At 43.9% G+C, this 21,151-nt stretch overlaps 1 protein-coding gene across 3 annotated transcripts in view; it reads right to left on the bottom strand.

Moving 5' to 3' along the window:
• Positions 1–1,316: 1,316 nt before the first annotated feature.
• Positions 1,317–21,151, bottom strand: part of NEK10 (NIMA related kinase 10) — a 102,389-nt gene continuing 82,554 nt past the window's right edge. For 2 of the 3 annotated variants that reach the window (XM_081883146.1, XM_081883147.1), the window contains 6 exons: positions 19,127–19,227; positions 12,610–12,720; positions 8,709–8,817; positions 3,937–3,989; positions 3,786–3,841; positions 1,317–2,430 (listed from right to left, as the gene is read on the bottom strand). In XM_081883146.1, the coding sequence (XP_081739272.1) occupies positions 2,382–2,430; positions 3,786–3,841; positions 3,937–3,989; positions 8,709–8,817; positions 12,610–12,720; positions 19,127–19,227 (479 nt within the window). In that variant the 3' untranslated portion in view covers positions 1,317–2,381. The remainder of the gene's footprint in view (positions 2,431–3,785; positions 3,842–3,936; positions 3,990–8,708; positions 8,818–12,609; positions 12,721–19,126; positions 19,228–21,151) is intronic. The other variant, XM_081883145.1, reaches the window with a different exon arrangement.

Here is a 21,151-nt window from a genome sequence, read left to right as displayed (position 1 = left end):
TGCTTTTTTCTACTGGATGATACTTAAAATCAGAGCCATTACGAATGCAAATCTTTCTGCTCTCCAGTGGTGTCTACTTTTCTAAAAATAGGAAGAAGCCATGATTACTTTGAAATCCCCTGGATGATGAATGCTGGGTTTTGAAGGTTGCCAGTGTAATTACACACTTTTTTTTTTAAGCAATCAACATACTTTATTATTTGCAATTTCAAAATGTGTAATCACATTTTAAAATAGTTCCTATTTTTACAGGGCACTGCAGATGGCGCTTTCAAATCCAGTATCACTGTACAAGCATTTGATCTGTGCTTTTTTAATGGCAATCTAAATTGGAAGTGAAGTTATATGTTACGGTTCCTAACTTTACTGTGGCATCCAGCAATAAGCACGAAACAGAGCTGCACTGAAATTTATGGTATGCCATATGTTTGCTTAGAGACGGGAGGGTGAACCATGCGGTGATACATAGTTTGGAAGGCCTCTCTCTATATTGACATAAAGATAAGTGGTGATGGGTGTGTGTCTATTAATTCTCCGTGTGCCACTAATTTTTGCTGTCTGGCTCCCCCTTCTCCAGCAGCTGCTTTCCCCCCATGCTGCATTCTGCAATGCTCAGGAATACTTTTTTACGGAATGGGAAGAACTGCAATGGGAAAGTACCATTGTCTGGGCAAAATGCTACCCACTTCTTCTTCTTCGTCTTTGAACCAAGCAACTGTTGCCAGAGAAGCAGCAGCGCAGCAATACTTAGTCCCTGGATGCTTTGTGTACTAGAATGCATCACAACTGCTCTGGTTTCCACATGAAATGCCCTGGCCCGCTTCATTGTGGCAGAAATCTTCATCATGCAACTGCTTGGTTGGGTCCACTGATTTTGCCATGATGAGCAAGCAAAATATGAAGAACTTGTGCACTTGAGAACTCACCTACTGATGCCACCAGATGTTTCAGAACGGGCACCTTTTCTTACAGACTTTATAAGCCTACTGTGCCAAATGGAGATGGAACAACAGTATATCCCCAGCTCCCTTGCAAAATGTCAAGCTGCTATAAAATAACCCACCTAACGCATTTTTGCTGCAGTGCCATGGTCTAGATTTCAAACGGCCCTATTTGGTTGCTCATGTTGATGATGCCAGACTAACATGGGTCAGAACAAACAAGCTGAACTTGCCTTTTTTTTACCCCAAATTCTTCATTTGTGCTTGAACGATGAACACACTGCCTAGTAGGTTAGATGCACGGTAAGCACCCAACTTCAGCAATATTGCATTGTGTACCAAAAGGCTAATTAAGATAGGCAGGTTTTTAAAAATAAAAATAAAATCATTGAAATTTGGAGGTCTTACCTACAGGGGTATTCTACAGCAGGGTTAGCCAACTGGGTGCCATTTGGATGTTGTTGGACTCCCAACACCCATCAGCCCAGCCAGCATTCATAATGGTCAGGGATGATGGAAGTTGAAGTCCAAGAACATCTGGAAGGTACCACGTTGAATATCTTCATTCTAGAGAATCATACTTTCACTCAATACTGCCAGCAACTGAAATCTCTAGCATGCTGGCAAAAATGAGAGAAAAGTCTTAGCAACAGCTATGCGCACATTCTTATTTTGTATGCATTTTCCAAAAGCATGCATAGTTTTCCAAAGTGCATTATGTGCTACAGAGCTGAACAAAAATAAAAAAAGAATTATCTATTTATTGCACCGTGGGTGTGGGTGTAAAGGTATGAATGCTGCATACAAATGCACACTATACATTTCTTATATACATATTATTGGCATCACCCTATATCTATTTATAGAATCAACATGTATTTAGAAATAGCAATTATTAGAAGCTGTGCAGGTTTTAAATACTGTCTAATACACCATACTCGCAGCAGAAATTGCAAATATCCCAAAGGCTAGTCACAAATGTATTCTAGAAAACTCTGAACTCCGACTTTCTGATTTCCTCTCCTTACAAAAGGTACTCTTATTATAAAAGATAAATCTCTGGTATAAACAGATCTATAAAACATAAGATATATTTCCAACGTTCCTGAGTATTCATAAGTCCTTTAAAATTATATAGAAGCAAGAATTCAGTGGAGCATTATATTGCCATAATGCAGGTACCTGGGATTGTGTCCACATTGCGCACAGAAAGTAAGCATTCTGCCAGCAAAAAAAAGTACTGCAAACATCTACTGAAAAAGTTGTGCTCCAAAGTTCTACTGCCTGGATGACTCTTTGCAAACTATCCCTACATCTGATTTCCTCCCCCCTTTTCTTGTGTTGAAGCAAAGTGCATTCCTTTGGCAAAAGACAACAGCTGAAGTCAAGGCACTTAGACCTTATTAGAAAACATGCCAATCTCGTCCGAATTCCAGGCGCTCATCTTCTGGCCGGATGAGTCCTTGTTCCCCATGGATAGTATTGATACCTAAAAAGATTTAAGAGGCTGTAAGTGTTCACAGGGAATGAAAATGCCATAACATTTACAATCACCTGAGGCAGACTAGACCTTTGCTGCCAACATGACACAGATGCATCAGCATAGACTGCAGGAAAGCTTTGCGGGAGTTTGAGCTGCCAGATAAGTGAAATTCCAGCCTAAAAGCTCCTAAAATTAGGCACCAACATATATGCTGGACTTTAGTGCAACCCAACATTTGTAGAAACCGTAGGCAACAAATATCTCTCATAGCCAGTTTGTTCCTATTTAAAGGGGTCTTAAATTCTTTTGGATGTCACTATTGGAAATGATTGGCTATGGCTAATTAGTAGCATCATTTCCCCCCCATCCTTGTGTGGTACCCAGAGATGCTTTTCCCCTCTCAGTAACACACAAAGAACATAAAAAAGCTTTCTTATATTGAACTTGGCTCATCAAGGTCAGTATTGTCTACATCAGGGGTTCCCAAACAGGTAAAAATAACTATTTCAAAACATTCAAAATACCGTATTTTTCGCTCTATAAGACGCACCAGACCACAAGTTGTTGGAGGAGGAAAACAAGAAAAAAATATTCTGAATCTCAGAAGCCAGAACAGCAAGAGGGATCACTGCGCAGTGAAAGCAGCAATCCCTCTTGCTGTTCTGGCTTCTGGGATAGCTGCGCAGCCTGCATTCGCTCCATATGACACACACACATTTCCCTTTACTTTTTAGGAGGGGAAAAGTGAGTCTTATAGAGCAAAAAAATACGGTAATTAAAACCAGCAATAAGCCACCCCATTGAAACATATGCCAACATATTATTTCTATATCATACAACTTAGTGGAATTCCATTTAAACTTATTGAGTATGAGACACTCAGTCTATCCCATGAATGTTTGTCCCATCACTGTTGAAAATACTGCAGCAATAGTAAGCAGAGGTGGAGCACAACAGCAGCTGTATTGTTGTTCAAATAGCTTCTTCCAAATTTTACATCCCCTTTGCTTTGTTGTCCCAACCCATTTTTGTGCAACATCCAGACAATGTACCCGTAAGGCAAGCTGGTAGTTCTACAATTCTTCATTTGAGGTTTATTTTTCATAAGGGATTTTAAAACAAATTCTCATCCATCAAAATGAAAAGGATGGAGGTGCCTTTCTTTTCAAATATGATTTTACACTACTGGCTACAATGTTCCACACCATTTTATCTAGCGCATACCTACACATCATAAATCATGATTTTTTTAAAAAAGCACCCCCAAACCAAAATAGACAGCTGTAACTAGGAAACTGAATTATAATTTCTGTCTATTCACTTCACCATGATTTTATGTCTCCTTCTGAAATGAAACTCACCTATTTGAGGTAAAATTGTAATATCCACATTCCTCTAGAACCTCCTCGATCACAGTCTACAAAAGGGAAGCACATGGAATTTCATTACACATTACTGAAACGGAACTGAAAAGCAAATGATGAAACTACTAAAAACAAGGTGATGTCTGACCTGCATTTGTTCATATGTCACTCCTTCATCCACGTCAAAAGCGCTAGGAAGACCTATGAGTAAATAATATCAGATACTGTAATGCTGGATAATGGAATGGACATCTGATTTCATAAAAAGAAGCACCACAGAAGCTTCTTAAACTGTTAAAAGTTATGACAGCGTATACTGAAATCATGGAATTAACAACAATCTTAAGAGTTTGATTATTAAACTGATTATTAGATATAGAAAATGCTTCACACCCAACTGCTTCTGGTCACAGATATGTAATTCATTAAGGTGAAAGCAAACCACAAAGGTTAAATCAGCATTGTGGATTAAAGGGGGCAAGAGACATTTCCATCAATCCCGTGATTTGTTGTGGGCTTGGGAAATCCAGTAGGTGTACAGGAGCTTCTGTAGAGGAGCCAACTTTCCAGTTCACTTCTATGGAGATTCATTTATGCATGTAGATTGGCACCCACCATTTTAATTAATGGGAACCTGTGCCATTCACATCTGAGCATTTTCATGCTCATCCTACTTATATTTCCTTGAAACAGAGTTCCACTGAGTTTCTACATATTTCCAAGTATGTATTCTTAAAATAGCCAGCTTGGAGTTTTTATTTGCCCTCTATTTCACTAACCTTGACCATGAAAGCTCTGGGGATTTCTTGCAAAATTAGTGCAGAGGTAGTGTTGGCAGGTTTCTTTTAGCAATTCTTGTGCCATAACCTGAAACTGTCTTATCGCACTTAGGACAGTTAAATTAACTGTGTGTCTGTGTGTCTCTTTGTGTGTATACACACCTTCCAAAAAGGAAACACTGGAAAAATCAGGTGGGTGCATATTTGGTGAAGTTACATGTACAGTGGTACCTCGGGTTACATACGCTTCAGGTTACAGACACCGCTAACCCAGAAATATTACCTCGGGTTAAGAACTTTGCTTCAGGATGAGAACAGAAATCGTGCTCTGGCGGTGCGGCGGCAGCGGGAGGCCCCATTAGCTAAAGTGGTGCTTCAGGTTAAGAGCAGCTTCAGTTTAAGAATGGACCTCCGGAACGAATTAAGTACTTAACCCGAGGTACCACTGTATAACTTTTATTTCAGTCACAAAAGCAGGATACTATCATTGGTCCATTAGCAATTACATGACAAAGGTTGGACTTCAGTATCTCGCTAATTCAATCATTCCATGAGTGCAAGCATTTCTACTTGCCCGGTGAAGCCATCCCTCTCCTCCCCATGTGTGCTGTTCTTGGGGCTCTCCCTACTCTCCAGAGCAGATTTGGGAGAGGAGGGAGGAAAACCCCGCTGCACTAGCAAGAGTCCTTGTGCTGGCTTCTGCTAGCGCACCAAGTTAATTGAATCTGGCCCTTAATTCTGTATGTTTCCCCAGAAGAATAAAGATGCCACAGGGCCAACTTCAGAGTGATCAATACACAAATGTTCCCTTTGTAATTCCCTTGTTTAGTGCAATTTAGAACTGGGCTCATATACATTAAGCAGCAATGAATACTGACGTAATCAATGCGCAGCAATAGTTGTGCAAAAACTGCTTCTATATGCAGATAAAGAGGATCCTTCTTCGTGTGTGTGTGTGTGGACATAAAGGGGAGTGGGTGCGCATAGGTCCTATCTCTAATGTCCCTGCATGCACCAGGCCCATCCATCGTGCCTATAATCTTCCTGCTTTGACTGGGAAGGTACGATGCAGGCTTCTATGCATTCTGTTGAATATACTTAAGACCAGGGATAGACAACGTTTTTTGAGGCCGGACCAGTCCACTCCCCGGCAGACCTCTCGGTGGGCTGGAGCGTGCGCGTCTGTGCGTGCTCTCAAGCTATTTCCGGCGCTCTTCCGACCCAGAAGTCAGTCCCCGCAGCAATAAAAAAAATGGCACCATGGGGGGGGGGGAAGCATGGAATCCCCATGCCAATCCACGGAACGGCCGTGGGCCAGTTCCAGGAAGCTCATGGGCCGGAACTGGCCCATGGGCCTTAGGTTGCTGACCTCTGCTTAAGACGTTTCCTTGTGATAAAGAATCCAAATAACTCAGGGATCCCAGGATGATCCCAGGACAGGAAGGCTTCTAAGCACATGAAATGGAATATAAGAGCCTACATGCCTTATTTCCCACACCTCCTTTGCATCTTGAGTGCAACCCCCTTGGGTGATGTATAAAAGCAGTAAACACATGCCCTTTTCCATTAAAGGCACAAACTCATGGTGCATGAGCATGGAAACCAACCAAGACAGGACAATATTTTGAACGACAGAGCAGCAACATACACAACACACCACCCTTTCAAAACTGCATTCTAGCCAAGGTCTATAAAATTTGTTTAGTTGCTGAAACAGTTTCATAATAAAATAAATTAACCTCCTCTTTCTGGTTTTCCTTCCTGCTACCTCTCCCCAGTCCTGACAATTCAGAACGTTCCAATTGAAATATTTTTTTGCTGTGAATGTGTTCCTCTTCTTGATAATGCTTTATGCTGCTAGCAAGCTTTTCTATTTTTTTGCATAAACACTCTTGACTACATCTTTCATTCTCCTCATAAATGGATGTGCTACAGTTTTTGGCACTGTTTGTTGGGGTTTTGTTTTGTTTTGTTTTCACTATGCAGCTATCTAAATTATTTCCTTCATGTTCAATGTCCCTCACTTCATTCTCACTACACATATTTAATGGTCCATAAGCCTAGTTTCAGTATACTGTTACTATTATTTTAATATTTATAGCCTGCTTCTTTAGCCTAGCATTAGGCTGCCAAATCGGTTCAAGATGCAACACAGCATACCATATCAAAATCCTGTCATCTCTCCTTTGCCCTGCCAATTTAGCACCGGGGGGTGCCATTACTTTTGAGGGAACTCAACATCACTTGCCTCAAATATGGGCAGAATATAAGGACATAAGACAATTCTCCTGGATCAGGCCAACAGCCCATCTGGTCCAATATCCAGTTCTCACAGTGGCCGAACAAATGCCTATGGGAAGCCCGCAAACAGCACAGCAATGCAACAGCACCTGTGATTATCAGCAACTGGCATTCAGAGATAAAATGCCTCTTGCAGTAGAGATAAAACATAGCCATTGATAGTTGATGTCAGGGACTGTGCTGAGGAAGACTGTGCTGACGAAGAATGGTGGGAGTCTCCCCCTCCCCCTGATCTGGATCCTGAATCTTCCCAGGAGCAGGAGAACAGTATAGATTTGGAACAGTGGTTTGCAGAGGGACATAGTTCAGAAGGCAGAAGCTGGGAAATACTGGATGGGGAGCAGCTAGAAGAAGAAGAAACACTGGGAGAGAGAGGGTTAACAGATTCACAGTCTCTGGACAGCATTCCTCCGCTCTCCCCAAGGTCAAGAAGAGCTGAGAAAGTGTCAGAACAGAAAGCACAGAGGGTACAAGCTCAGATTACAAGATGTAGGAGTGACATAGATGAATAGGGACGGAAGGGGGAGTGATCCTTAATTGGGAACATCGCCATTTCTAGGAGGTGGGTTTTTTGTTCTCTCACTGTAATTATTAAAGTTTCTAACTGGTAAGAAAACTCCTTTTCCTTTGCTCTGCTTATCTGCTGCCACGGGGGGAGGAAGCCAATTCCCTGAAACCTGACTCTTGACCTCCAGGAATTTGTCTGTTCCAGTATGATGATCACCAACTCACCATGTATTATTTATTATATATTACAATTATATCCTCACTCCCTCAATGGGAATGACTGCAGCTCAGTGGCGGTGCACATGCTTTGCACACCAAACTCCCTAGGTTTCATATCTAGCATCTCCAGAAACGGCAATACAGAAATGGCCTGGAAAGACCCCAGGCTGAAAGAGTAGACTTGCTACAAGTTAGGACAGACAATACTGAGCCAGATGGAGCAATGGTCTCCTATAAGACAATTTTCTCTGCTCTTAGAAAAAGAGGAGTTTGGATTTGATATCCCGCTTTATCACTACCCAAAGGAGTCTCAAAGTGGCTAACATTCTCCTTTCCCTTCCTCCCCCACAACAAACACACTGTGAGGTGAGTGGGGCTGAAAGACTTCAAAGTGTGACTAGCCCAAGGTCACCCAGCAGCTGCATGTGAAGGAGCGGGGAAGCGAACCCAGTTCCCCAGATTACGAGTCTATTGCTCTTAACCACTACACCACACTGGCTCTTAGGACTTAAGCATGGTTCCCCCCTTTCTTCCCCCTCACAATGACTCTGTGAGGTAGGCTAGGCTGAGAGACAGCAACTGGCCCAAGAGCAGCCATGTCAATTCCTAGGAGCAGAGGACCCCCTTCAGCCCCCTCAAAATCTGCTGGCAGGGGACCGGGGCCCCTTCATATTGAGGGGGTGGAGGAGGCTGAGCACAGAGCGGTTCAGTGGCTGGCGAGAGGGGAAGCCACGCCATATTGAGCTCCGTGCTCGGCCTCCTCCCGACAATGCAACATCGCGCATCATGCTCATGATGTCACACAAGACAATGCCTCTTCTCAAGAGTTCATGGCTAAGGGGTATTTGAACCTGGGTCTTCCTGGTCTTCTTCTGAAATTCTAAGCACTACATCTCATATTGATTTTCACTCTGTGTAGATAGAATCACCACATGGAAATGGTTTAAGGAGCAACTGTGTGGTTGTTTTCATCCTATATGCCCTACACATTTAGCACACTGAACCTCGTTGGAGCTTAAAGAGCATTTAGCAGGAGGAATTCATACTTGCTGAATAATGTCAACGCAGACAGCCGTTGGCAAAGGTTGCGCAACGTGGCTTTCGCCGGACTTACCTGGTCTGTCGTCGAGGACCAAAGTACTCCCCCCTGAAGAGTGCAATAACAACTGGCAATCTGCTGTCAAAAAGTTAGGCTCAATCAGCTCTGGAGAACCTTGGAGAAGCTGCACAAAGACCAAACACAAACAAAACACCTATTGTTTTCCTGCATAAATGTTATAATTGGGAGTGAACGCAGAACTGTAATTTTCTGAAGTCAGAAAAAAATTAAATAGCAGTAAGATTAGTTAAAATGTTTGCCATATCGGACATTCAGAAAGTATGCAGACTTGGAAATATGAAACTGCTCTAAAGGAAAAGATGGATTAAAATTTAGGGGGGGTGGAAATTGGAACAACTTTCTGGATAGGGAATGAGGAACAGGAAGTGAATTGTTGAATATTCATTTGTTCAATAGAGCAGGCTTCCTCAACCTCGGCCCTCCAGATGTTTTTGGCCTACAACTCCCAAGATCCCTAGCTAGCAGGACCAGTGGTCAGGGATGATGGGAATTGTAGTCTCAAAACATCTGGAGGGCCGAGGTTGAGGAAGCCTGCAAATAAGTTTCATACTGAGCATGAAAAACCTTGATATAACTATGTTTTAAAAATAATATTAGAAGCCATAGTGAAAAACAAACAAGGCTTTGAGTTTTCTTAAAACTTGCCTTGCTATTTCTGTTACACACAAAACCGCCTCTCATACCCTGTTCTTTGCAGAGTCAAGTACCAAATACTGTATTTAATGCTTGTTTGGCATGCATTAAACTGTGCAGTCCAATGTAAACAGGGATTTTAAAGGTACTAGATGAATTTGGTATAGAGTATCCCCAATGCTAAGTTCCACAGAGTCTATATGTAGACACTGGCCTGCTTTTCACCACAGCAGAGTGCTTGGCCCCACTGATGCTTATGTGATTTCAGCCATTTTGATCCCTCCTGGGTGCTCAATCCTTTGGAAGTTGCTCAGAAAAGAAGTGACAACTGTCACAGCAGATGAAATATGGGAGGAAATTTCTAATCCTCAAAGTGACAGGTACTCATCCAAGCACTGCCTGGCTCAGCCAGGTGAATAGATTTCTGCAAATTTAAATTGGTAGAAGGTTTTCATATTATACACTATCAACTTCAATTTACAGTTTTGGGCTAAAGCCAGTGTTCTGTCGTTTTCAGTTTACAGAATTAGAAGTTCACAACTGAGAAGCTGCTGCTAGGTTCAGCTTTACTTCTGGGTGGGTATTTAACCCAGGCAAGAAGGAAAACAAGTACCCCTGTCCTTAGTTATGGATCCCTCTTCCTGCTTCAGGAGAGCCTTCTGCTCATTTCTATTAAGCCGCCATAGGAAATTCTCCAGGTGATCCATTTTCATTCATTTTAAAAACAGGTACAACAAAAGGAGAACAGAATTGAAAATGAACAGGTGGAATATTTGAGCTCTAAATGTTATTCCGAGACCAAGAACTAATTTTGTCCAACTTTTCAAGGGGAAATGAATTACAGTACTTTCTAGATTACTTCTGCACTATCAATACTGATTCCTGAGATGGACAGTACATGTTACATGAGAAGGTATAACATTAGTGGGAGCTAATGAATTGGAATTTGGTAGCAACCACATCAATCATGAAATAAAAGACAGGAAAAGACCTTGGAGACAACTTGGCCTGAGGTTGCTGGATATGAATATCATGGAGAACAGAGACTCACTCTAGGAAATGGAAGCAGCCTTGGTAGATCTGCTGCCTGGGGTGTGGATGTCTATTTGCACAACCTCCAATACGTCAAGGCAGAAAACTGGGACACTTTCTTCCGAGGTTGTGCACCGTGCAAGATTGAAGAACTGAAAGATGTGCTTTTAGGGGGAATACCATCCAAAAACATGCATTTTGGGGCACCACACAAGAACACAGCCCCCCAAAAGCACTTTTTTCCAGGGTGACATTGCAACATCCAAAATGGCCGCTGTGCTCTCATGTGAAAAAAACAGTATGTGCCAGGTATGTATTTGTTTCCACAGTGCTCTTCCTGTATATTCGTAAACAAAGCAGCTATTACAAAGACAACAAAAATATCCAGTACCCTCTCATCAAATTGGAAACTAAACCCTTTCACCACACAAGAGGGGATGCACAATATTATTTTCAGAACTAACAGATAAGCTTCAATCCAGAAATGCTCAGTTGCAGTAAGGCATGACTTATTCATCAGTACGAAGCAGAGCAAAAACTATTAAAGGGTATATGCACTATATGCTCATAAGCATTTGCACCAAGATTAATAAAAAGGTGTATCTTTATTTGTCCTGTGCTTAACTTACAGGACACAGGCTGTGCCAGCATGGACATAAACAAATTAAGGCCCAGTGAATGCAGAGTAATGCCCAACACAACAATGAAACCACATACAAGAACAGATCTCTCAAGCTACTTTTGTATAGCACAACATAGCTATTCTTCCTTGTGAGGTTTTTAAGCAGAGGTTGGATGGCCATCTGTCGTGGATGCTTTAGTTGAGACTTTTGCATTGCAAAAATAGACAACTCTTGGGGTCCCTTCTAACTCTACAATTCTATGATCTTGGTGACACCTTTGTGGTTATGAAATACTTTTATCAGAAGTAGAGATAATGATTATAAAAACAACATAAACAAATGGCACATCCGTTTCTGTTAATAAGACCGCATTTGCCAAAGACAATGCAAGGCCTTTCTTTATCTTGAGTCTTTTTGTGGCAGGGCATAAATAAATATTACCTGTTACTAGTCTTCTTGAGCCTAGGGGGTGCAAAATAAATAAATATACATGAATTACACTGGCAGTTGCCACCTTCTGTGGGAACAATTGGAAAAATACTTGGCATGTTATAGGATCAAATGTGCTGCTGATGTCCTTTGGACTTGCTCTGCTAAGACACACTGTAGTCTTTGAAAAAGAATCTTCTGTGGTTTCAGCATTATCTACAAATAACTGTTCTGTGCTGGATGGTATCCAAAATACGATCTCACAAATAATATGGTACCTGGAAAGCAATGACCCGAGTTAAGGCCTACTGGGCTGTGTCAATATTATCTAGCATCAAAGCACATTGGGATAGCTTCAGTGCTTTCTGGTCAGGCTGAGAAAAACCCCCTCAAGGTTTAAAGGGTAAAGCAAGCCCTTCCTTTCAAGCATCTGAATACATCTCTTTTTCTCTCTCTCTTCACATCCCTTCTCGTTCATCTGGGCTTACTCAACATCATCTCCACTTGGTATGATAAGGCAGAATTCGGTTCTGTGAAGATGAGGCGAGCCTTGCATCAACAGAACAGGCAAGCTTTTACTGTTACTCCTAAATTGATTATTCACAACAAAAAGCATTTCATGTAAATGGGAGATTAGAAGCATTATGTTGCTACTCTGACAATTCTGGAAAATTCTGTCTTGTGGGTTTGCTTCCCTTGGGGTTTTGTTTTTAAATCCCTACTTTCTGAACATGAAAGGAAATATAAGTTCTCTGATCTCCAGTGATATTGGCTTTATGCCTCAGTCTATGAGAAGCTGCCAGGGTTTGTATATGTGTATGTATATTTACACAAACACACACACACCACTGCTGGTCCAGACAAATGTATTAGTTTTAAAACCTAAGGCTGTTGACTGCTGATTCTTAATTCCCTACTATAATGAAAGATTAAGGATATATTCAAATTAAAGTGAAGTAATTTTTAAAAATCTATCTCCAAGACTTCTGGGTGAGTTGCTATGCGTGGACCTCCATTGTTCGTGAATAAAATATGACCATTAGCCTATGTAAATGCTTCACATCTGAATATGTAAAAATGTGCTTCCTTCTGCTCCCTGAAAATATCCCGTCCATATTTCAAGTAATAAGGGGAAGGGAATCATAATCACTCTGGGAGTGACCTTCAACATACTGCACCTTTTTAATTTCAGACTTCAAGTTACATGGGTTGCTCTGCTGGCTGAAGAGGCATTTCTTGAATCTCTCAATGACTCTTCTTTTCAAGTTGCAGTGTAAAGTTGGCGGAAGCTGTTTGAAGGTGCAAAAACAGTTATAGCTCGTCGTCATCCTCTTTTTGCAAGTGGTGTTTGAGATACATGAAAGCATAAACTATTGATAACCAGCAAAGCAGTGACCAAACAGCATATAAAATTTGACTTTTAAGAAAAGGCAGCTATGACTCAGTCTTTCACCTCCATAGTTTCCCATAAACTATTTACACCCATTTATCTCCCAGTTACTCCTACTGGCTGAAATGCCGCTTATTTAGCACTTCAGAGTGTAAAAAGCATTCCATGCTCCCAGTAAACCTGAATAAACTTGTAAGGTAACTTAGTATTATTGTACCCGTATTGCAAGGATGAAAAGGAGAGGCTTGCCAGTAAGTTCATGGCAGACCAAAATGTGAACTGCCCAATGGCAGGATATACTGTATTTTTTGCTCTATAAGACTCACTTTTTCCCTCCTAAAAAGTAAGGGGAAATATGTGTACGTCTTATGGAACGAATGCAGGCTGCGCAGCTATCCCAGAAGCCAGAACAGCAAGAGGGATTGCTGCTTTCACTGCGCAGCGATCCCTCTTGCTGTTCTGGCTTCTGAGAGTCAGAATTTCCCCCCCCCTTGTTTTCCTCCTCCAAAAACTAGGTGAGTCTTATGGTCTGGTGCGTCTTATAGAGCGAAAAATACGGCACTTCAAATACCGTTTTGCATCACGGTAAATGTATGGACTTAAAATTTTTTAAACATGTATGAACTACATTTTCACCCAGTTTTGAATTTCAGGGTGACAAACATTGGTATTCAGAATCTACATATACAATACAAAACATAATCAACAATGAAATAATATTATGGGGAATAAAACCATCAAACTAGTTAAAAATAACAACTTCTAAAAAGCCTTGGAAAATAAGGTTTCAACCTTGCACTTGTAGTGTTGTACTTGTACTAGTAGTACTGATGCCCAGTAAAGGTAAAAATGGTAAAGGACCCCTGGACGGTTAAGTCCAGTCAAAGGCGACTATGAGGTTGAGGCACTCATCTCGCTTTCAGGCCGAGGGAGCCGGCGTTTGTCCACAGACAGCTTTCCGGGTCACGTGGCCAGCATGACTAAACCAGTTCTAGTGCAACGGGGCACCGTGACGGAAACCAGAGCGCACGGAAACGCCGTTTACCTTTCCGCCACAGTGCTACCTATTTATCTACTCGCACTGGCATGCTTTCGAACTGCTAGGTTGGCAGAAGCTGGGACAGAGCAAAGGGAGCTCACCCCGTTGCAGGGATTCGAACCGCCAACCTTCCAACTGGCAAGCCCAAAAGGCTCAGTGGTTTAGACCACAGCACCACCCAAGTCCCTTGATGCCCAGTACACCACCTTCAGGAGGATATTCCGCAGGCAGGTGCCACGAGAAAAGGCCTCCTCTTTCATATATATGCACTTTTCCTAATGATGGAAGATGGAGAATGGCCCTCTCTTCTTCTGAGCAGTTCTGCTGCTCAGTGTTGACAAGTAATTGCCATAACAGAAGAGCACCCCCTGCTCCACCAGGAACCCCGTAACTTAGGGTGTCCCATCCAATTTCTCCCTGCTGCCATCACCCACTTGCTCTACAGTATACTATTACAGTTGTACAATACTTCAAGTCATGAAGCTGTCTTTAATCTCCATTTAAAAAATCGAGGTCAGGCCCTCATCCTAAGGTTCATAGGACAGGGCAGGCTTCAATTGCCCTTGGTGCCAATTGTTCGTTCAGTTTCAGTGCCAGCGCTTAACCCTCCAAAATCTAAAACAGGAAAGGATAGGAGCGGTTCTGAGAAAGTCTATATTTTGCAACTGAGTTAACTTAGACCCGCATGCAAAGATGGATGGAGGGGGGCCGCGGCTTCCAGACAGACTTGGGTTCCAGAATCGCTGCTGCTGGAAAGTAAACACTTACGGCAGCTGAAGTCACTGCACACAGTTGATAGAACAAAACACATATTGCTACGTTTTGGCTTGGACTAGAGGCTGCCTAGATTTGTCTGTCACTTAAGGATTATTTGCCAGCCAGAAACCAAACTGTGGGGAAAGAAGTTTCCTGCACATCTCCGTGGCAGCAAACCAAGGGCCCGAGAGGCTGGTTGCTCCCTGCTAAGGAAATGGAGCAAAGTTGGCTTTATGGTTTTCATTCCTAAATCTGTTTTCAGGGACTCAGATGTCAGATGAGTGGAAATAAGGTAAGAGGTTTACATAATCATTTTTTTAAAAAGCTTACATGGTTTTTTCCCCCTCTCGGATCAGAATGAAACCTGTTGCCATGGAAACGGGATGGGAACGGCTGCTGGAAGCCCAGAACTAACAATGAGAGCTCTCCCCTTATGAACTTCAGCTTCTGCTCGTTAAAGGAGATCTGCAGTTGATAGCTTTAAATAAACATCCTACGTGTTTTAAAGGGCTATATAGAAAAGGAGAGGGGGCAGTTGAAGGCTCCAGGGATGGTCAGTGAGCTGTGTTTTTGCACTCCTATTTTAAAGGCAGCCAAGAATTAATGAACATCCAGTGGAATGCTTAGGTAAAATAGTTCCTTTAGTCAGAAGGCGTAGGCAAGTCCACTTAAGGCTTGATAGCGTATTAGGGGGGAAAAGTGTGCTTGAGGGAAATGCCCAAGTATTGCTGTCATGTAAACATCACATAATAAGGTCAGAATGATAGTACAACTCTGGGTCTTCTAATGAGTCCTTTATAGTAGAGGTAATCAACCTTTGGTCTGTTGAGGGCCACAGTTTACCCTTTGAGGTAATGTGTGTGGGCCGCAAGCTGGTGGTGAGCCGATGATGGGCAGAACCAGAGATAAAAGAGTTATGGATTAACTAATCTGGAATCAAGACTGCTCTGTGTCAATTTGCACCATGCCTACCTCAGAATTCTAATAAATCCTATGCAGGCCGCCAAGCAAGTCCTGCTGAGGACACCCTTAAATAAATACACAGATTATCATCATCTTTTAGTGCAGCAGAGCTCTGGAAAGCAAGTGAAAATAATTAGTTTCTTACTTTAGTGTTAATGTAAGTGTGTGTGTGTGTTTTCCATACACTTCCAATTTGTTCACATACAGCTGCAGAAATCAACTTCTTTTCTCATGCAACACAACCAGAAAAAAATGTGGGTTTAAAAAAAAAGTATTTTCATCAAATTAAATAGCGTTCCTTCCTGCTGTTCTGAACTTACATAAAAGGGGGGGCGTTATTTCAAAAAGCTAGGAAACATGCAGGAAGAAAGGAAGGAGCTTGATAGTATGGAGGAATGGGGCAGAATCACCTGTGCCCTGTGGTCAGTGATGGGTTTGTTTTTCCAATCTTAAAGAGTCCACTGGCCAAATTTTCAGCTTAGCATTACAAGCAGAAATTGTGAAAATGTACAGATTTTTATATAAACTTCTCATCCTAATCCTCCTCTTCCTAAGTGGATGCTAACCTCTTAGAAACACATTTACCAACAGTAGATTCCAACTTAATCACAAAGCAATAACCACACTGGTGAAAAGCAGTACCCTGTGCTATACTATCGAATCTAGAGTCTAATCTAGGGTAGTAATTTTTGTAAATAAATAAATAAATCACATTTGACTTTATGGTTCAGACTGTGGATGAAAGTAGATTTATTTTCCTTGTAACAGAAAATTAACCTCAGTAAGGAATATCACCTTTTCTATATTTAATATTGAGGGGGTTCCCCCCCCCCAAGCCTTTGGATAAATTCCAAAACCTTCCATCCTTTAGCCTTAAAGTGGAGCCACTCCTTTTGGGTGGTACTAATCTGAAACCTTGCAAGTAGATAACTTAAGAATGGCAAATGCCCCCTTGCACTGACCACGTTGTTAAACCAAGAGAGTTGCTTCACACACTGTGTTGCAGTCCAGGTACAATACTATTGCACTATAACAGGGCTTGGTTCTATTACAATTAGGAGATGATTAGTAAGAAGGAATATTAATGACATAGCTAAGGAATATATTCCAGGAAAGCTCTGACTCTATTAACTCAGCTTTGCAGCATGACTTCTGCTCTGGAGGGGGGGGAATTCATCCATTCAAAAGAGGGAAGTTGGTAAAATTTGATAAAGCAATAGGTCTAAGATTCAAACAGGGGAAGTAAGAAATCTTACAACGTGTGATAAGACTGCCCTAGCAACTGAGAGGTCACAAACAAAAGAAACATCAAGAAGGGTGAATAACCGGATGGCCACAAAGGCGTAAAGGAAAGGTGGTTGAGTGAGAGGCCCAAGATAATGAAGGTACCGCTCTCAGCTAGCAGAAGCACTGGGATTATTCCCCCATATGGGATAGATCCACATGTACATATTTGTAACAATCTGCCTTCAGGGATCCAACTATGAACTGATGTGAGTAAACTTCTTTTATCATCTTTGAATAAGATTGTGGCATGTGTATTCTTTTAAGAGGGATTCAAGGGAATTTGCCAGGAACGTACAATTCAATCTGAGACACACTGAATTGTATAATAGTGAGAGGCTCACACGGGCCGGCAACCAGCTATCTGCTCTGCATGTAAAAAGGGGAATGTAACTCTGCTACATAAAGGAACTTGCTAGCACAAGTTAGGAAGGATATTAATAAAGAATATATCTTCTCCTGCCACCCTGAACATTTCCACAGTTGGGTGGCCCATCCATCCCAATGGACCAGTCTCCACTGTGACCAGAGCACAGCTGAAAGGCTATCCTCATGCCATCTTCTCTTCAACTAATCCATCAATTTAGGCTTATGCATACACAACTTGGGGGAGTGGGACCACCTCAAACTACTGCTTTTGACATCAGCAAGGCTAGAATGTGTTCCCAGGTATGGATTATGATTCCAAAACCTTTTCAGACAGGACCACTTGAGTCCTGTTTACTATCTAGAGGGAATTATGACAGTTAATTTAAACACCGTTTTATGTTTCTTTTGACATGGCTGAAATGAAACTGATTTGCCAACTCAAAATGGCATAGCTAACTGTTCTTGTATTGCTCCTGTACAGCCCAAGGCGACCCATAAAGTCTTGTTTAAACACTGAGATTGCGTTATAAGGAAGAAAACTACAGTAGCTTGGAATGCCACCTGCGAAGGAAAGCACGGCAGCTCAGTGGTAGAGCACATGCTATGCATAATGATGATGATAATGATAATAATTTTATTTATTATTTGCTTGTCGCCCATATGAGTGAGTTGCCCCAGCCACTCTGGGTGGCTCCCAACAGAACATTAAAAACGCAGTAAAACATCCAACATTAAAACTTCCCTAAATAGGGCTGCCTTCAGATGTCTTTTTTTTCCATGCAAAAGGTCCCAGGTTTGATCCCCACCAGCTTCAGGGAGGTCTAAGTGAGACCCTTGTCTGAAATCCTGGAGAGCTGCTGTCAGTCAGAGCAGACAATACAGGGCTAGATAGCCTGTCTCAGTATAAGACAGCTTTGTGTGTATGTTGGAAACACACGCCAGGACTTGTGGCAGTTAACTTCTTTATGGAATTGCTTGTGGTTTCTGGGTGTTGTTCTGCACTATCTTTTTGTAATTTGGGGCCTGGTTGGTGTTTATACTACTGTACTACTGCTGGCTTTTATTAACTATGTTGAGGTTTGTAGTGGGTTTTGTTCTATAAGCTGCCGCAAGAGGACTTCTGCACTAAAAATATTTTAAATAAACGAACTAAATATCCAGGGACTCTTGCTTGCTCGGCTGGATGTAAGAAAGAGGTTGTGTGCTTGCAGCTACTGGAGAAAAGCTGTAGAGCAGCTCTAAACATCTCTGAACCAAAGCATGTGCAGTTGTACCTTGGTAGTCGAACAGGATCCGTTCCGGAAATCTGTTCGACTTCCAAAACGTTCGAAAACCAAATTGCGGCTTCTGATTGGCTGCAGGAAGCTTGTGCAGCCAATCAGAAGCCACAGAAGCCCCGTCGGACATTCGGGTTCCAAAAGAACGTTCGCAAACCGGAACAATCACTTCTGGGTTTGGGAGCCAAAACGTACGAGTTCTAGGGTGTTCGACAACCAAGGTATGACTGTATATAAGAAGCTTAAGTACAGAATGATGTGCTGAAGGAATACCAGAACTGGATGGTGAATTGTTCTCGGGAACAGAGATCAAATTACCGAAGCATTAGAGGAGACTTTGCTCCTTTTTATACAGGGATTTCCCTCCCCCCCTCCCCAAACTCCTTTCAGTGATAGCCTCCCCCTCTGCCAGTGTTCTTTGGATTCTATTTTGGGGGTGAGAATGCAAGATTTGGGTGCAATTAGGGAAAATCAAAGAATGGAGTTAGATTCCATTCCTACCTTCCTCTCACACATCTCAAGCGCTGCTTAGGAGCAAGAAAACGACTGTGCTGTGCAGACAGAGCAATAAAAACAGGGACGATGGCTTGCACTAGAACAACATAATCAAAACGTACCTGAGTGATGTAGATAATCTTATGCAGCTGAATTAGAATCTGTTGAATAGGGTCGCTGATCTGACGCACCTTCCGTTGTGACACAGCAATGCCTGCAGACGCTGCAGATGATAATGCTACAATCAGCAGTGAGAACCCATTTGCTGGCCTCAGTGTCTCCCTCACATGCAGAAGTGAAACCGGGGAGGGAGGAAAGAAAGGGAGGAAAGCATTTGGATTTTGCAGTTGGCCAGTGAATCAAATGCTTCCTCCCCACCTTACGATACGGAAATTTAACTTTATATCAGGAATTCGAAAAGCAAAGCATTTCTGACGTTTTCCCAATAGGAAAGAGGAACAAGTAATCACCATAAACAGGGCAAAAAAATGCACTAAAAATTGACGCCGGTTCCATAAAGTTTGTCAAATCCCCATTTTTGCACAGATTTTCGGCATGCAAGGGGGACGACAAAAGCCACTTTCAATCTTTGAAATCTGTATGGCAATATCGTTTTATGTGTGCTTTGCAAGTAGATGAAAAAATCCATGAAAGCAATTCAACTTTATTCACAGTGTTGCATAAAAAGAGTACATTTTAATCTTCCCATTTTTGTTTTCTGGCTCAGTACCATGGAATATATGTTGCAAAACTTACAAATAGCTTGTTGTTTGAGGACAGTTAGTGTACTAGTCTACACGAATTCCTGCACAGGATTTAAAATACAGTGGTGCCTCGCAAGACGAAATTAATTCGTTCCGCAAGTCTCTTCGTCTTGCGAGTTTTTCGTCTTGCGATGCACGGTTTTCCATAGGAATGCATTGAAAATCAATTAATGCGTTCCTATGGAAAAAGCCTTCCCCCGACCTCTTCTGGCGGGCGGCATTTTAAAATCGCCCGGGACAGCGGAGGACTTCTCCGCTGTCCGGGGCGATTTAAAAGCCCCTGGGAAGGCAGGCAGGGGGGACAAAGGCTTTCCCGCCCGGCCGCCCGGCTTCGGGACATCGTTCCGATGCCGGGCGGCTGGGGGAGGCGTTCCTGCCCCACCGCCCGGCATCGGGACGATGCCCCGAAGCCGGTCGGCTGGGGGAGGCGTTCCTGCCCCACCGCCCGGCATCGGGACGATGCCCCGAAGCCGGGCGGCTGGGGGAGGCGTTCCTGCCCCACCGCCCGGCATCGGGATGATGCCCCGAAGCCGGGCGGCTGGGGGAGGCTTTCCCGCCCGGCCGCCCGGCTTCGGGACATCGTTCCGATGCCGGGCGGCTGGGGGAGGCGTTCCTGCCCCACCGCCCGGCATCGGGACGATGCCCCGAAGCCGGGCGGCTGGGGGAGGCGTTCCTGCCCCACCGCCCGGCATCGGGACGATGCCCCGAAGCCGGGCGGCTGGGGGAGGCGTTCCTGCCCCACCGCCCGGCATCGGGACGATGCCCCGAAGCCGGGCGGCTGGGGGAGGCGTTCCTGCCCCACCGCCCGGCATCGGGACGATGCCCCGAAGCCGGGCGGCTGGGGGAGGCTTTCCTGCCCCACCGCCCGGCATCGGGACGATGCCCCGAAGCCGGGCGGCTGGGGGAGGCGTTCCTGCCCCACCGCCCGGCATCGGGACGATGCCCCGAAGCCGGGCGGCTGGGGGAGGCGTTCCTGCCCCACCGCCCGGCATCGGGATGATGCCCCGAAGCCGGGCGGCTGGGGGAGGCTTTCCCGCCCGGCCGCCCGGCTTCGGGACATCGTTCCGATGCCGGGCGGCTGGGGGAGGCGTTCCTGCCCCACCGCCCGGCATCAGGACGATGCCCCGAAGCCGGGCGGCTGGGGGAGGCGTTCCTGCCCCACCGCCCGGCATCGGGACGATGCCCCGAAGCCGGGCGGCTGGGGGAGGCGTTCCTGCCCCACCGCCCGGCATCGGGATGATGCCCCGAAGCCGGGCGGCTGGGGGAGGCTTTCCCGCCCGGCCGCCCGGCTTCGGGACATCGTTCCGATGCCGGGCGGCTGGGGGAGGCGTTCCTGCCCCACCGCCCGGCATCGGGACGATGCCCCGAAGCCGGGCGGCTGGG

Source organism: Podarcis melisellensis, assembly GCF_964234715.1.
Source record: "Podarcis melisellensis genome assembly, chromosome: 12".
Lineage (NCBI taxonomy): Eukaryota > Metazoa > Chordata > Lepidosauria > Squamata > Lacertidae > Podarcis > Podarcis melisellensis.
This window is presented reverse-complemented; position numbering and strand designations above follow the sequence as displayed.